Source organism: Canis aureus, chromosome 22, assembly GCF_053574225.1.
Source record: "Canis aureus isolate CA01 chromosome 22, VMU_Caureus_v.1.0, whole genome shotgun sequence".
Taxonomy (NCBI): domain Eukaryota; kingdom Metazoa; phylum Chordata; class Mammalia; order Carnivora; family Canidae; genus Canis; species Canis aureus.
In genome coordinates this window covers 36,873,539-36,889,591 of record NC_135632.1, presented here as the reverse complement: position 1 = coordinate 36,889,591, position 16,053 = coordinate 36,873,539, and the positions used below count along the sequence as shown (strand labels likewise).

The 16,053-nt window shown below is 33.9% G+C and overlaps 1 protein-coding gene across 6 annotated transcripts in view; it reads right to left on the bottom strand.

The window, feature by feature from the left end:
* The window catches only part of ZCWPW2 (zinc finger CW-type and PWWP domain containing 2), a 146,142-nt gene that overhangs the window by 50,916 nt on the left and 79,173 nt on the right, over nt 1-16,053 (bottom strand). For all 6 annotated transcript variants that reach the window (XM_077865531.1, XM_077865530.1, XM_077865534.1 and 3 more), the window contains one exon: nt 15,009-15,123. In XM_077865531.1, coding sequence (XP_077721657.1) covers nt 15,009-15,123 — 115 coding nt within the window. The remainder of the gene's footprint in view (nt 1-15,008; nt 15,124-16,053) is intronic.

Sequence of the window (16,053 nt, the reverse complement as noted above, 5' to 3'; positions counted from 1 at the left end):
GAAAGAATATGTGACCTCCAAACCAGCTCTGCAAGAAATTTTAAGGGGGATTCTTAAAATTCCCCTTTAAGAAGAAGTTCAGTGGAACAATCCACAAAAACAAGGACTGAATAGATATCATGATGACACTAAACTCATATCTCTCAATAGTAACTCTGAATGTGAACGGGCTTAATGACCCCATCAAAAGGCGCAGGGTTTCAGACTGGATAAAAAAGCAGGACCCATCTATTTGCTGTCTACAAGAGACTCATTTTAGACAGAAGGACACCTACAGCCTGAAAATAAAAGGTTGGAGAACCATTTACCATTCGAATGGTCCTCAAAAGAAAGCAGGGGTAGCCATCCATATATCAGATAAACTAAAATTTACCCCGAAGACTGTAGTGAGAGATGAAGAGGGACACTATATCATACTTAAAGGATCTATCCAACAAGAGGACTTAACAATCCTCAATATATATGCCCTGAATGTGGAAGCTGCCAAATATATAAATCAATTAATAACAAAAGTGAAGAAATACTTAGATAATAATACACTTATACTTGGTGACTTCAATCTAGCTCTTTCTACCCTCGATAGGTCTTCTAAGCACAACATCTCCAAAGAAACGAGAGCTTTAAATGATACACTGGACCAGATGGATTTCACAGATATCTACAGAACTTTACATCCAAACTCAACTGAATACACATTCTTCTCAAATGCACATGGAACTTTCTCCAGAATAGACCACATACTGGGTCACAAATCGGGTCTGAACCGATACCAAAAGATTGGGATCGTCCCCTGCATATTCTCAGACCATAATGCCTTGAAATTAGAACTAAATCACAACAAGAAGTTTGGAAGGACCTCAAACACGTGGAGGTTAAGGACCATCCTGCTAAAAGATGAAAGGGTCAACCAGGAAATTAAGGAAGAATTAAAAAGATTCATGGAAACTAATGAGAATGAAGATACAACTGTTCAAAATCTTTGGGATGCAGCAAAAGCAGTCCTAAGGGGGAAATACATCGCAATACAAGCATCCATTCAAAAACTGGAAAGAACTCAAATACAAAAGCTAACCTGACACCTAAAGGAGCTAGAGAAAAAACAGCAGATTGACCCCACACCCAGCAGAAGAAGAGAATTAATTAAAATTCGAGCAGAACTCAATGAAATTGAGACTAGAAGAACTGTGGAATAGATCAACAGAACCAGGAGTTGGTTCTTTGAAAGAATTAATAAGATAGATAAACCATTAGCCAGCCTTATTAAAAAGAAGAGAGAGAAGACTCAAATTAATAAAATCATGAATGAGAAAGGAGAGATCACTACCAACACCAAGGAAATACAAACGATTTTAAAAACATATTATGAGCAGCTATACGCCAATAAATTAGGCAATCTAGAAGAAATGGACGCATTCCTGGAAAGCCACAAACTACCAAAACTGGAACAGGAAGAAATAGGAAACCTGAACAGGCCAATAACCAGGGAGGAAATTGAAGCAGTCATCAAAAACCTCCCAAGACACAAGAGTCCAGGGCCAGATGGCTTCCCAGGGGAATTCTATCAATAGTTTAAAGAAGAAACCATACCCATTCTCCTAAAGCTGTTTGGAAAGATAGAAAGAGATGGAGTACTTCCAAATTCGTTCTATGAGGCCAGCATCACCTTAATTCCAAAACCAGACAAAGACCCCACCAAAAAGGAGAATTACAGACCAATATCCCTGATGAACATGGATGCAAAAATTCTCAACAAGATACTGGCCAATAGGATCCAACAATACATTAAGAAAATTATTCACCATGACCAAGTAGGATTTATCCCTGGGACACAAGGCTGGTTCAACACCTGTAAAACAATCAATGTGATTCATCATATCAGCAAGAGAAAAACCAAGAACCATATGATCCTCTCATTAGATGCAGAGAAAGCATTTGACAAAATACAGCATCCATTTCTGATCAAAACTCTTCAGAGTGTAGGGATAGAGGGAACTTTCCTCGACATCTTAAAAGCCATCTACGAAAAGCCCACAGCAAATGTCATTCTCAATGGGGAAGCACTAGGAGCCTTTCCCCTAAGATCAGGAACAAGACAGGGATGTCCACTCTCGCCACTGCTATTCAACATAGTACTGGAAGTCCTAGCCTCAGCAATCAGACAACAAAAAGACATTAAAGGCATTCAAATTGGCAAAGAAGTCAAACTCTCCCTCTTCGCCGATGACATGATACTCTACATAGAAAACCCAAAAGTCTCCACCCTAAGATTGCTAGAACTCATACAGCAATTTGGTAGCATGGCAGGATACAAAATCAATGCCCAGAAATCAGTGGCATTTCTATACACTAACAATGAGACTGAAGAAAGTGAAATTAAGGAGTCAATCCCATTTACAATTGCACCCAAAAGCATAAGATACCTAGGAATAAACCTAACCAAAGAGGTAAAGGATCTATACCCTAAAAACTATAGAACACTTCTGAAAGAAATTGAGGAAGACACAAAGAGATGGAAAAATATTCCATGCTCATGGATTGGCAGAATTAATATTGTGAAAATATCAATGTTACCCAGGGCAATTTACACGTTTAATGCAATCCCTATCAAAATACCATGGACTTTCTTCAGAGAGTTAGAACAAATTATTTTAAGATTTGTGTGGAATCAGAAAAGACCCCGAATAGCCAGGGGAATTTTAAAAAAGAAAACCATATCTGGGGGCATCACAATGCCAGATTTCAGGTTGTACTACAAAGCTGTGGTCATCAAGACAGTGTGGTACTGGCACAAAAACAGACACATAGATCAATGGAACAGAACAGAGAACCCAGAAGTGGACCCTGAACTTTATGGTCAACTAATATTCGATAAAGGAGGAAAGACTATCCATTGGAAGAAAGACAGTCTCTTCAATAAATGGTGCTGGGAAAATTGGACATCCACATGCAGAATGAAACTAGACCACTCTCTTGCACCATACACAAAGATAAACTCAAAATAGATGAAAGATCTAAATGTGAGACAAGATTCCATCAAAATCCTAGAGGAGAACACAGGCAACACCCTTTTTGAACTTGGCCACAGTAACTTCTTGCAAGATACATCCACGAAGGCAAAAGAAACAAAAGCAAAAATGAACTATTGGGACTTCATCAAGATAAGAAGCTTTTGCACAGCAAAGGATACAGTCAACAAGACTAAAAGACAACCTACAGAATGGGAGAAGATATTTGCAAATGACGTATCAGATAAAGGGCTAGTTTCCAAGATCTATAAAGAACTTCTTAAACTCAACACCAAAGAAACAAACAATCCAATCATGAAATGGGCAAAAGACATGAAGAGAAATCTCACAGAGGAAGACATAGACATGGCCAACATGCACGTGAGAAAATGCTCTGCATCACTTGCCATCAGGGAAATACAAATCAAAACCACAATGAGATACCACCTCACACCAGTGAGAATGGGGAAAATTAACAAGGCAGGAAACCACAAATGTTGGAGAGGATGTGGAGAAAAGGGAACCCTCTTACACTGTTGGTGGGAATGTGAACTGGTGCAGCCACTCTGGAAAACTGTGTGGAGGTTCCTCAAAGAGTTAAAAATAGACCTGCCCTACAACCCAGCAATTGCACTGTTGGGGATTTACCCCAAAGATACAGATGCAATGAAACCCCGGGACACCTGCACACCGATGTTTCTAGCAGCAATGTCCACAATAGCCAAACTGTGGAAGGAGCCTCGGTGTCCACCGAAAGATGAATGGATAAAGAAGATGTGGTTTATGTATACAATGGAATATTACTCAGCTATTAGAAATGACAAATACCCACCATTTGCTTCAACGTGGATGGAACTGGAGGGTATTATGCTGAGTGAAGTAAGTCAGTCGGAGAAGGACAAACATTATATGTTCTCATTCATTTGGGGAATATAAATAATAGTGAAAGGGAATATAAGGGAAGGGAGAAGAAATGTGTGGGAAATATCAGAAAGGGAGACAGAACGTAAAGACTGCTAACTCTGGGAAACGAACTAGGGGTGGTAGAAGGGGAGGAGGCGGGTGGTGGGAGTGAATGGGTGACGGGCACTGGGGGTTATTCTGTATGTTGGTAAATTGAACACCAATAAAAAACAAATGAAAAATAAAGGGCTAGTTTCCAAGATCTATAAAGAACTTATTCAACTCAACACCAAAGAAACAAACAATCCAATCATGAAATGGGTAATATGGACAATTCTTATTTAAAACACTAAAAGATGAATAAATCCATCAGATTCTCAAGTATAGCCAGGAATATTATAAGAACACAAAGAAATTGGAATGGTTAAAGATTTTCAAGGGAGGGAGTATGGTCGAATGTTTCAAAATGCTGCCAATATATTAAATAAAGTGAGGATGGATTTTGACTACTGAAAAAAAAAATAAATGAATTGTACATAAATTATACTCATACATATGCTTTGTTAACTTTAATATTATGGTAATGAAAAATAAATAGAGCTATGGACATTAATATTAAGGTTTTAGGGTTACATTTAACGTTAAAGAAAAATATACAGAAATTTAATTTATCAATATAGGACTATAATTCACAATGAACATGTAAGATAAACAAAAAGAATAAATATCCATGAATATAAGAGTAAATAAATGCTTGCTATCTAAAAGCAGATTTGCAGTAAGAAACTAATTACTGGCATAAAACACAGAAATCCAGAGAAGCAGGTTATTGTATTTATACCTATAATTAGCTGGCCACATGTAAACTGCCCTCTTTCTTATGTTCAGTTGTGTGCCTGGAATAATCCCTTCTTCTGGAATGCCCCTTTTGTTCACCACTGATGAATGTACAAGACCATTCACCATCACAGGTGATTCCTCCATCTAGGAGAAATAACCACCTCTGTTGCAAAACCACAGTCCTCCTAGGACACAGAACCTTCTTCCTTGTATTATGGTTACTTCTATATATGTCTAAGCACTCTACAAGACTAGAAGACTAGAATGTGCTGTAAAGTCAGGGACCATGCTTATATGCAGAAGGTGTTCAATATTTTTTTATACTTAACAAATGTACATGTATTTTATTAAAAATCTTACATGGATCTGAATATACATTTTACTTGAACAAATTAATATAATTTATTAGTTAAAATGCATAGAATGTGTACATTACTATAAGTTACTATACTAGAGAGTATAAGATATAGAACACTGTATATTCTCAGGCCTTTTGTTTCTTTATTAATAAACCAGGATTAAGAATTATAACCTTATTGGTATATCTGAGATTCAAATAATAGAATTTACATAAATAAAATTTCTAAAACAATGTCTGGTAGATAAAAGATTATCAACAATGTTCTCTTCCATTTTAGTTAATAAAGAGATTCGGGGTATCTATGTGTTTGTGTGTATGACAGAGAGAGAGAGAGACAGACAGACATCTAACCCTTGGAATACTAGGAAAAACAGTTTAGTGATGATTTTACTACTCTTATCATCTTGTTAAGTGGTTCTATCATTCTCCCATTTAAGTAGTTTCTTTTCAACATCATTGGAAATAAATTGATGAGTAATGATAAAAAAACCAAAGATTATTGAAATTCCATAGTTTATTTCAAATTTATAAAAGGGTCCTGATGATAATTATAAGACACGGATAAATTCTGTTGTAACTAAAATTTTTTTCTCCTTTTTCTTTTGAAGACCACTAACAACAATAAAATCATGATGAAATATCAATCTGTACATGTAGTTTAAAACTACACAAAAAAGTAACTTGAAAACTAAAACTGGATCCGATGGACCCTGATCATATACTGAGAGTTAATGAAAAAAAGGATACAAATTTGTTATGTTTCTCCTCAGGATATATGTCATTCTTATGTAAAATTTCCAGTAGGAAGACAATTGGGAACAGAAATATATAAACTGCTGTTTAAGGAACTTTTTATGTTGAAAAGCTGTACAATCATCTCCCAGTGCAACACAGAAGTGTTTTGGGGGAGCATCAACAACCATTCTGATTTTCAAAGGGATATGCCAAAGGGAAAGTCTGATGTAATGCTGAGAAACATTACAATCATTAGCAATTTTCCTATTAATAACAGTAAGTCCATGTTCAACATCAGCAACATTAAACACTTTCTAAGAGCTGAATTTTCCCTTGAGAAAGGTTTAATTTCCTCCCTTCAGAAATCTCTGCATGTAGGGACCCTCACACAGAGTGAAAAGCAGTTAACAGGAAATGTAGATTTGGATAATTAAAAGGGCCTTTACTCCTCTTCTGGGCTATATTCACATCATAGTTTTAAAGGGCAAAAGAGGAGCTGCAGGTAGAAAATGAAAATGTTCCAAGTCAGTAGAGGTGATTATGCCTCATGACTCATAACAGATGTTAAAATTGTTTTATTTACAAAAATATTAGAGAGGAATTCAAATATTAACATAAATCAATGGCTTCTTTTTTTTTAAATATATTTTTTAAAGCTTGTCCATTCATAGCCTCAGAAAACTTGTCAGTCTATGCTTCTTTAAAGATGACAGCTGAAAGAAAGCATTTTCTTAAAAAGGTATAGGATAGTCTAGTTTCCTATCTGGCATGTAAAGAGCTTAGAAGTCACACTTCACCCTCACAACAAGTAAAAAGCTGAACAAATAGAAAATCAATAATTCTTCTTAGATCCCTTAGAGAAGTGAGGTCACAGGGCAAACCACTGCCCCCAAATTTGGAGAGACAGGTGAATACAAAGAATCACAACTTAATGGAGCAGAAACCTCCACAGGAAGTAGTGCTGGGGTAGGAACACATGAACTGTAATTGATGTATTGCTGCAGCCTCAATGCAAACAGCTGAGAGACAAAAATTCTAGGGGGACCCAGTCATGCAGGAGGGAAGCACACTTTTGTGAGTGTACCTAGAGGAGCTCTATCAGGTTCTCACAGTGAAGACTGGAGAAAAATATCTTTCTGCTTCCTCAGTGGGGGTGAGAGGGAAGTAACCATTTGGAAATATGCCAGGGCATATTCAGTTCTTAGCAGTTTGCCCTCAAAAGAATATTTTACCAGAACCTAACTAGTTGTGGATTTTTTCAGAGCCTTACCAATTGGTGGTGGTGGTGGTGGGGAGATACACTCAAATCTAGCCTGCTGTATGTAATCTTTCATGTGGGGGAAGGGAAATATCCAACTCCAGCTCCCCTTTAGCCATCCTGTACCATGTAATGGGGTGAAAAAAAAGAAGCACCTGTGCAGTTCAAAGCCCAGGACTGAGACCTAATCAAAGAACTATAGCCGCACATCACTTACCATTACACTACTAAAGGCCTATTTACCAGTTTCTTTTACATGATACATCATGTTTGCCTTTCCACAAAAAATTACAAGGCATACTAAAAGGCAAAAAACAATCTTAAGTGAAAGAGCAAGCATCAAAAAGACCCATATATGTCAGAGATGTTGGAATCATCATACTGTGAACTTAACAATGCTTAATATACTAAGGCTCTAGAGTTAAAAGTAGGCAACATTCAACAACAAATGGGTACAGTAAGCAAAGAGATGGAAATTCTAAGAAATAATAAAAAAGAAATGCTGGTGATTAAAAATGCTGTAACAGAATGAAGAATACCTTTGTTGGTTTCATCAGAAGATCAGACACAGCTGAGGAAACAATCTGTGTGCCTGAGGATATATTAATAGAAATTTCTAAAACTGAAAAACAAAGAGAAAAAGATTGGAAAAAAAGAACAGAATATTCAATATCTATGGGAAAAACCACAAAAGTATAATACATGTATAAATGGGAATACAAGAAGGAAAAGAAATAGGGAAATGAACAGAAGAAATATCTAAAGCAATAATAACTGGGAATTTCCCCCAAATAAATATAAGACACCAAATCAAGATCCTAAAAGCTCAGGGAACAATATGTAGGATAAATACTAAAGATAGAAAATCAATGACAAAGAAAAAAAATGTTGAACAAAGCCTGGTGGTAGGGGATGCCTTATAAATAAAGGAGCAAAGACAAGAATTTCATTCAATTTCTTTCAGAAACCATGCAAGCAAGAGGAGAATGAAATGAAAGAATTACTGTTGAGAGGAAAGAAAAGCATCAAATTAGAATTCTGCACCCTATGAAATTATCCTTTAAAAATAAAAGGATATATACTTGAGAGAATTTGAGAAATCGAGAGAATTTGTTACCAGTAGACTTACCTTGCAAGAAATGTTAAAAGAGAGAAGGAAAATGATGTAGAACAGAAACTTGGATCAACATAAAGAAAGGAAGAGCATCAGAGAATGACTGAGTGAAGGTAAAATGTAAACTTTAAATTTTCTTATTCCTTATCTAAGTGAAAACAAATTGTTCAAAATAATAATAGCAACAATATATTCAATTTAGGAAAACCATTTTCCTAAGACTTTTTTTTCCCCTAAAAAGCGTTAAGAAGAAAGGATAATTGATATGCTAAGAAAGGAGAAGAAATAAAATTATATAAAATGCTCAATCAAAACCAAAAAGGTGGAGGAAAAAACCCACAAAAGGTGAGGCGCCTGGGTGGCTCAGGTGGTTGTGTCAGACTTGATTTTGGCTCACATCATGATCTCAGGGCTGTGAGATCAGGCTCCATGGTCAACATGAAGCCTGCTTAAGATTTCTCTCTCCCTCTCCCTCTGCCTCTCCATCCCTCTCTCTCCCTCTCTAAACAAACAAACAAATAAACAAACACAAACATGAAAGGCAGGATAAGAGTGAAAGAAAAAGGAACAAAGATAAAGGAAAACAAATAGAAAACAGTAACACATATGGTAGCTATTAATCTAACTCTATCAATAACCACTTTAAATTTCGATGGTCTAAATATACCAATTAAAAACAAAGACTATCAGAGTGGAGCAATTATATGCTGTCAACAACAAAAAAATCCCTCAAATTAAATAAAAAGACACATAAAGATTAAAAGTAAAAATATATAGAAGGATATGACATACCATGTTAACACTAATCAAAAGAAAGCTATTTTAATAGGAGTGGCTATATTAATTTCAGACAGAGTAGGCTTCAGAGCAAGGAAAATTATCAGGGATAAAGAGGAGCATTACCTAACAATAAAGCCATCATTACTCCAAGAAGACATAATGATTATTAATATGAATGTGTCTAACAACACAGTGCCAAGGCATATACCACAAAAATTGATAGAAAGCAAGGAGAAAAAGATGAACCCACTATTATAATTGGAGACTTCAGCAGAAATGAATGGGTCCAGCCAGTAGAAAATCAGTAATGACGTGTAGTAGTTCCTCTTTATCTATGGGGGATACGTTCCAAGACCTGCAGTGGATGCCTGAAACCATGGACAATAATAAACCCTATATGTACTGTTTTTTCCTATGTATACATAGCTAAGATAAAGTTTAATTTATAAATTAGGCAGAGTAAGAGATTAACAACAATAACTAATAAAAACACTTATAACAATATACTGTTACAAAAGTTATGTGAATGTGGTTCCTTACTCTCTCAAAATATTGTATTGTATTCATCCTTCTTGTTAAGATGTGAGATAAAGTGACCACATGGTAAGATGAAGTGAGGTGAATGACACAGGAACTGTGATGTAGTGTTAGACTACTATTGACCTCCTGACAATAGATTCCTAAATAACATATAGGTCAAAAAAGAAATCTTAAGCGAAATTTTAAAATATTTTGAATTAAATTAAAATGAAAATACAGTTTATCAAAATTTGTTAAGACACAGTGAAAGCAGTATGCAGAGGGGAATTTACACCATTAAAATGCAAATATTATAAAAGAACAAAGACCTAAAATCAATAAGCTAAGCTTCAACCTTAGGAAACTTTTAGAAAAAGAAAATCAAGTTAAATCTGAAGTAAACACAAGAAATAAAAATTAGAGCAGAAATCAACGAAATAAAAACCAGGAAATCAATAGAGGAAATAAAACCAAAAACTGTGTCTTTAAAAAGATCAGTAAAATCAAAAAGACTCTAGCCAGTCTAACTATGGTAAAAAAGAGAAAAAACAAATCACTAATATCAAAAATGAAAGAGAGGGCATCATTACAGATCCCAAGATATTAAAAGGATAATAAAGAAATGCTGTGAATAACCATGCCCAAAAATCTGACATCCTAAATGAAACGGACCAATTTCTTAAAAGACACAGTCTGCCAAAAGTAATAAAAGAATAAACAATCTGAAGAAGTCCATAGTTTTTATAAAATTGAATAAATATAATAACCTTCCAAAACAGAAAGCACCAAACCCTGATGGGTTTATTGGTGATTTCTACCAAACATTTAAGGAACAAATTATACCAATTCTCTATAAATTCTTCTATAAGATAGAAGCAGAAGGAAAGCTTCCTAATTCATTCACTGAGGCCAGTACACACAAAACCAAAAAAAGACATTACAAGAAAACTGCAGACCAATTTATCTCATGAACATGGATGCAAAAATCCTCAATAAAATATTACAAGTCAAATCCAACAATATATAAAAAGAATTATACACCACAGACAAGTGAGATTTACCTGAAGTATACAAGTCTGATTTAATATTCAAAATCAATTAATATAATCTATGACATCAAAGGTTAAAAAAGAAAAGTCACAAGATCATATCAATAGATGCAGATAAAGCACTTGACAAAATCTAACATCCATTCATGAAACTCTCAGCAAACTAGGAATAGAGGGAAATTTCAATTTGATAAGGAAAACCTACAAAAATCCTACAGCTAACATCATACTTAATGGTGAGAAAGTCAAAGCTTTCCCACTAAGGTTAGGAATAAGTCAAAGACCATAGTTCCCAGATTACCATTCTTTTCAATATTGTAGTGGAACTCATAGCTAATGCAATAAGGAAGAAAAAGGAAATAAAACGTATAGATTGAGAAGAAATAAAACTCTTTCTTAGTAGATGATATAATCATCTATGTAGAAAATCTAAAAGAGTCAAGAAAAATACAAAAATACACATGGAACGAATAAGTAATTAAAGCAGGTTGTAGGGTACAAGGTTAATACACGAAAGTCAATCACTTTTGTATTTATCAGCAATGAAAAAGTAGGATTTGAAATTAAAGGCATATTACCATTTACACTAGTGCCCACCAAAATAAAATACTTAGGCAACATTTAAGAAAATACAGACAAGATTATATGAGGAAAACTCTGATGAACAAAATCAAAGAATTTAAATAAGTCTGGGCATATTCCATATTTATGGACAGAAAGACCAAATATTGTCAAATGTCAGTTCTTCCCAACTTGATCTATAGTTTCAGTGCAATCTCAATGAAAATCCCAACAAGTTATCAACAAATTCAATCTAAAGTTCTTATGAGGAGACAAAGATGCAAATAGCCAACACAATATTAAAGAAGGATAAAGTCAGAGGACTTCACCCTACCTGACTTACTCTAAAGCTACAATAATCAAGGCAGTGTAATATTGGGAAAAGAATAACTGAAATATCAGTGGAATAGAACAGAGACTCCAGAAACAAACCGAATAAATAGTCAACTGATATTTTACAAAAGAAAAAAGATATTGAAGACAGTTTTCAACAAATGGTGTTGAACAACTGGATATCTACATGTAAAAAAAAAATGAATCTAGATATAGACCTTATACCTTTCACAAAAATTAACTCAAAATCACATATCTAAATGAAAAATGCAAAACTAAAGAACTGTTAGAGGGTAACATAGGAGAAAATGTGGATAACCTAGTGTAGGCTGATGACTTTAGATATCAAAGGCAAGATCCACAAAAGAAATAATTGATAAGCTAGACTTCATTAAAATTAAAATTTTCACTCTGCAAAGAACGCTGTCAAGTGAATGACGATAATCCAGAGTGGGAAAAAGTATTTACAAAATATCTGACAAAGGACTATTATCTGAAATATACAAAGAACTTTTTTTCTTCTTTCTCTTCGTGGTTTTTTTTTTTTTCAGATTTTATGTAAATTCTAGTTAGTTAACATACAGTGCAATATTGGTTTTAGGAGTAGAATTCAGTGATTCATCACTTAAATACAACAAACACCCAGTACTCCTCACAAGTGCCTTCCTTAATACCCTTCACCGATCTAGCCCATCTCCCACTCACCTCCCCCCATCTACCTTCAATTTGTTCTCAATCGTTAAGAATCTCTTATGGTTTCTTTTCTTCCCTCTCTCTTTTTTCCCCTCCCATATGGTCATCTGTTTTGTTTCTTAAATTCCACATATGACCAAGATCATATGGTATTGTCTTTCTCTGACTTATTGTGCTTAGCATAACACAGTCTACCTCTAACCACAATACTGCAAATGGCAAAATTTCATTCTTTTTGATGGCTAATATTCTATTGTGTATATATACTACATCTTCTTTATCTATTCATTAGTTGATGGACATTTGGTCTTTTTCCATAGTTAGGCTATTGTTGACAATGCTGCTATAAGTATGTGAAGAATTCTTAAAACTCAACAATAAGAAAATGAACAATTGAATTAAAAAGCAGGCAATGAACAGATATCTCACCAAGGAAGATTTATATATGGCAAATTAGCATATGAAAGGATGTTCATCATCGTATATTGTTAGAGAATTGCAAATTTAAACATCAATGACAAAAAAATAAATAAATAAATAAAATAAAAATAAAACATCAATGACAAAATGACAAAAAATAATTAATGACAAAAAAATAAATAAATAAATAAAATAAAATAAAAATAAAACATCAATGAGGTACCACTACAGACTTATTAGAAAGGCCAAAATCTAGAACATTAACTACACCAAATGCTGGCAAGTATGTGGAGTAATAGAAACTGTCATTCATTTTTGGTGGAAATGTAAAAATGATGCAGCTACTTTGGAAGACAGTCTGGCGGTTTCTTATAAAACTATACCTTTATCATATGAAATGGGTCTATATTTTTAACATATAATTACAAATTTTAACAGTGAAAGAGTTGCATCAAATGTAATAGTGTGCCAATTTCTGCAGGGTAGGAAGAATATAGGCCAAGAAATTACTAGTTGTTATTTCTAGGTTGGAAGAAGAAATTTTGGAGTAAAGAAACCCTCATAATTGCTGGAATGAAGTAAGTTGTTTGCCTGTAAGCTATTCATTTTTTGTAAGATATCTGAATAATGGCTAATTACCTCTCAAAATTACTTTTGAACACAGTAATAAGCTGATACATATTAGAATTCACCCTGGAAACGCAAGGACTACGTTGTCTATTTTGGAGATAGTAAAGAATGAGTGTGAAGTGAGTGAGCCTATTATGGCAAAGACTAAATTCCTGGAAGTCTCTTTGTGACCCTCCATTCTGGCTCCTTCAGGGACAAAATCAAAATCTTTAGGAATAGCACTTATTATTATCAGACTGAATTACGTCAAATTCTGCATGCAAAAATCATCAGACTTTCAGCAAGAAAATGGTCTGCTGCAAAATCAATGAGAAATAACCTCTCTCTATGGTCTCTGGACAAGCAAGAATGCCAAAGGACCCAGACATAAGTATACCAGCACATACAATAACAACAAAGACACAGTTCCATACTTATTGAAAGAGTATTTCTACTGCTGATGTGAAATGACTATACTATAACTTTAAAAAAATAACTGACTATGTTACTTCAAAATATTAATATTGAAAAAATAAAAAAACTAAATATTTCAAAGTTTATTTTGGTTACACAAGAAAAATATATAGTCCATGAAAAGAATAAAATTCTATTTGTGACAATACAGGAAGTGCAACCTTTACCGCTAATAAACAGAGACATTATATTTTCAGAAATAAAATCACATTCATAGTAATAAATGTTTCTTTTCCCAGTCTCATAGTTACCAGAGTAATGTGCTTTTCATTCTTTTTCCCTCTTTTTAAATCAACTTATTTCCTTTAAAATCTAAACTTAGGGGATCCCTGGGTGGTGCAGCGGTTTAGCACTTGCCTTTGGCACAGGGCATGATCCTGGAGACCCGGAATCGAATCCCATGTCAGGCTCCCAGTGCATGGAGTCTGCTTCTCCCTCTGCCTATGTCTCTGCCTTTCTCTCTCTCTCTCTCTGTGACTATCATAAATTTAAAAAAATTAAAAAAAATAAAACTTAAAATCTAAACTTAAGTAGTTAGGTTAATATTTGAATTTTTCTCAAATAAAATGTTTTCACATCCAAGTTTTAAAGAAATATATATTAAAGTCCAAGAAGAAACTCTTACTCTAAAATTCAGGCAGTACTAAAGGCCAGATCCTTCTATAATCAGTTTTAGAACTTAAGATAATAATTGTTATTATTATCATTAAGCAAGCAAATTAAGTTTATTGAAAATCATTATTTTTATGTGACAATCATGTTCAGTTAAAAATGTGTCCTACCTACTATAATCCTTCTGATGAATTTGTTTAAAAAGCTATATACAAACCATAATATTTATGATTCAAGAGAACTTTCTTTGAAAATGACCTGAAATCTTCCCATATTTTTTCACCTCACTAAAAGTTGAAGGTTGTTTTTATCTCAGCCCTGAATTTCTTTAAAAAAAAAAACATTTTGAAAAATACTTTGTTCTGAAATAATGCAGCATATGTAAGTGAAAGTTTCACCTCAGAAATATATTTTAAAGCCACAGCTTCTAATCTTGAAACATATACTTTGAAATACAGAAGAGAATTTACGTAGTCTTAAAGATGATAGAAGTGCTAATTAAAATCCCTGCATTTAAATAGAATGTATGAAAAAAATAAATAGAATGTATGTTTAGTCACTGAAAATAGTTTCAGAGGGCAAAATACATACTATTAATCCATACAAAGTTTCTTTTTCAATGGATAAAGATATATCACATCCCTATGAAGAGATTTATTTAAATGTGCAAATATATTTTGGGAGGGATACATCTGAATAAATCCTCATTTTGGGGTGGTAAAGAACAAAAAATCTCACATACCCTGTTCAGATAGGCAGCACATTTCCAGTCTTTGCTCATGAGAATATCCATAGAGGACGTGGGCTTCTTGTAGTGCACTTTTATACCATTTCCTTTTTTTCTTACATTTTTCTGGCTAAAGAAACACAGAAAAGAAATAAGACTCATTTCTGAATATATAGTTTTGTTTTAATATCTACTTGATTTAGCCATTGAGCTGGAATTAATCTGATTTAATGTATGATTGATTATACCATATATTACTTAGACTTTGGTATATGATTATTATTTTATTATTTTAGAGTATACCAAAGTTGTGGGAATTTTGTACATTAAAAGTCAAAAGGATAGATTCTTGATTCACTAAGATAATATTTTAATATGATTCATCTTACATTTAAAAAGTTACAAAAGAACAACCAATGTGACAAAGTAGTCAGTATTAATACATGTTAGTCGAATAATTTGATGCTCTTTCTTTTTTTTGTGTGTGTGTGTTCAATTTTTTAAAAAATTTTATTTATTTATTCATAGAGACAGAGAGAGAGAGAGGCAGAGACACAGGCAGCCCTCTGAAGCAGGCTCCATGCAGGGAACCCGACGTGGGACTCGATCCTGGCTCTCCAGGATCACATCCCACGCTGCAGGCAGCGCTAAACCGCTGCGCCACCAGGGCTGCCCTTGGTGTTCAATTTTGATGCTCTTTCAATAGCAATGATATTGAAGTGGTATAAAATGAAAAGCCAAGTTTCTTATTTTAAGAAAATTAATTCTATTCACATCCAGTTTGGGTGTTATCACAGACAGGTGACATTCATACAAGTTCCTTAAGCCTTTGCCCCAATATCTTTTTGTAAAATGTGGGTAACAGTATATATATCATAAGTTTCATGAGTATTAAATTAAATAATAGATGGCAGTTTTCTGGCATAGTAACACTTAAAAAATATAATTCTACTTGAATTCAGGATTTTTCTACATACAAATTAACTTAAAAAATATTTTGAAAAGAAAATCAGAGTAAAAGAATCTCTATGTTAAAAATAATTACAAAAATTATCTGGCC